Genomic DNA, 1,688 nt, shown 5'->3' on the forward strand with positions numbered 1-1,688 from the left:
TTGCTGTGGGGTGGCAGGAGCTAGAGGCTGTCTCTGGGTGTATTTTTAATTCTGGTTTTCTGGCTAAACGCTGCAGAAAGCTTCACCAGCCTCGCACCAGCAGAGCCGAGCCTCGGGCGTTACAATTTTTATTGCCTTCTCCAACCTCACCTTGCAAAAGAAATATTATTGTTTTAGTTTTCCTGTTACCAACAATAATCCAGGATCAAATTTAAAACCTACCTCTGTGCTGCTGAGATAATCTGATCGGGGTGCTTGGTTTTAATGCAATTCTGTCTCACTGGACAGATGATTGTAAAACCAACTGAAATCTCCTAAACCAAATAAAAAATAAAGAGCTTTCTTCCTGGACACGTGCTTAGTGTAATGGCTGTGTCCCGGTTTGACTCTCCAGCCAAAAGCTCCCTATAGCTCAGTGCGAGGTCTGGGAGAGCTGGCAGCGGGGTTTGGCGGGCGCTAGTCCCTCTCCCTGCTGAGGGAGGCTGGGGGAGTCTGTGTTTCCCCACTCAAAGGGGGCCGGTACCTGAACCCAATCACCCGGTAGCAAAACAGCCGGAAGGCCAAAAGGGCCGGAGGGAGGCGGCTGCGAGGTCAGACTAGCCTATCCCTGGGTGGTGTTGATGCTGCCAAGTGGAGACACGGGGTTTTCCTGAGCTTGCGAACTGGTAAATTTAAGCATCGTGATGTTTTCGTGCCCAGCTTTAAGGAGCTGGGTGGCTGTCGGAGGTTTTTGCAGCTCCAGTTCCAGCTGACGATGGAGCTCTGCACCTCAGGACACTGATTGCGCCATCCCCTGCCGTCTCCTCACCTCTCTCCCCTTTCTCTCTGCTGCAGAGCAGCTGCGATGCTTCGATCTCTGCGCCCAGACGAGGACCCTGCCACCAAAGTTGTTGCTTCCAGCTAGATGCTCCCAAACCGACCAGCCGCCATGGAGACAGGCTGCACGGAGGAGCCTGTCCGGAGCAGGTCACAGTCGGTGCTCTGCGGGCAGCCGGAGGGAAGTGACCGGCGGCGGGAGGAGAACGGGGACCGGGGCAATGGCTCTGTTGCGGCCGCAGAGCCACCTCAGCCACCCCCCGGCAAGCTGAAGAAAACGGCTTTCAAACTGTTTGGAGGGAAGAGGAGCATCTGCACGCTGCCCAGTTTCTTCGGAGGCAGAAGCAAAGGCCAGGGGAAAGCGGCCTCTAAAAAGGGCCTCATTAAATGTAAGACCCACGACGGGCTCAGTGGCGCCGCGTGCGACGGGGCGCAGCTGGAAAGCCCCTCGGAGGGCAGCAGGGATGCACATCCTTGCCCTTTGCCAAGCTCCCAAAGCGCTCATTCAGCTGTAGACGCCGGCGCCAGGTTCGACTTTGGCCGGGGGGACAGCTCTCCACCCGGGAGTATCGAGGGCTGCGACAAAAAGCCTAACGGAGATAAGTCTGCCTTTCCCAGACCCAGAAAAGGCCTGAAGGGGTTTTTTAACAGCATCCGGCGTCACCGGAAGAGCAAAGCTGCTGAGTGTGAGAAAGCGGAGCTCCCCGAGTGGGCCGGGGGGCCAGAGGAGGCCAGCAAAGCTCCTGCTGAGGCAGCGGAGAGTGAAGGGGCTGCGCAGGGCAGGGGTCTGGCGCCTGTCCCTCTTGCCGCAGGCTGCCTGGGGAACTCGGGGGATGACAGCTCCGCAGGCACAGTGGCCAACGGCGGGGGGG

General features: G+C 57.8%; 1 protein-coding gene across 1 annotated transcript in view; it reads left to right on the forward strand.

Annotated features, from left to right (window-relative positions):
• Positions 1-904: 904 nt before the first annotated feature.
• Positions 905-1,688, forward strand: part of LOC104499900 (APC membrane recruitment protein 1-like) — a gene marked incomplete at its 3' end in the record, with an annotated part of 3,347 nt that continues 2,563 nt past the window's right edge. Inside the window, exon 1 of the mRNA XM_010143468.1 lies at positions 905-1,682. Coding sequence (XP_010141770.1) covers positions 905-1,682 — 778 coding nt within the window. The remainder of the gene's footprint in view (positions 1,683-1,688) is intronic.

This window comes from Buceros rhinoceros, unplaced genomic scaffold, assembly GCF_000710305.1.
Source record: "Buceros rhinoceros silvestris isolate BGI_N320 unplaced genomic scaffold, ASM71030v1 scaffold38249, whole genome shotgun sequence".
In the NCBI taxonomy this organism is placed as follows: Eukaryota; Metazoa; Chordata; class Aves; order Bucerotiformes; family Bucerotidae; genus Buceros; species Buceros rhinoceros.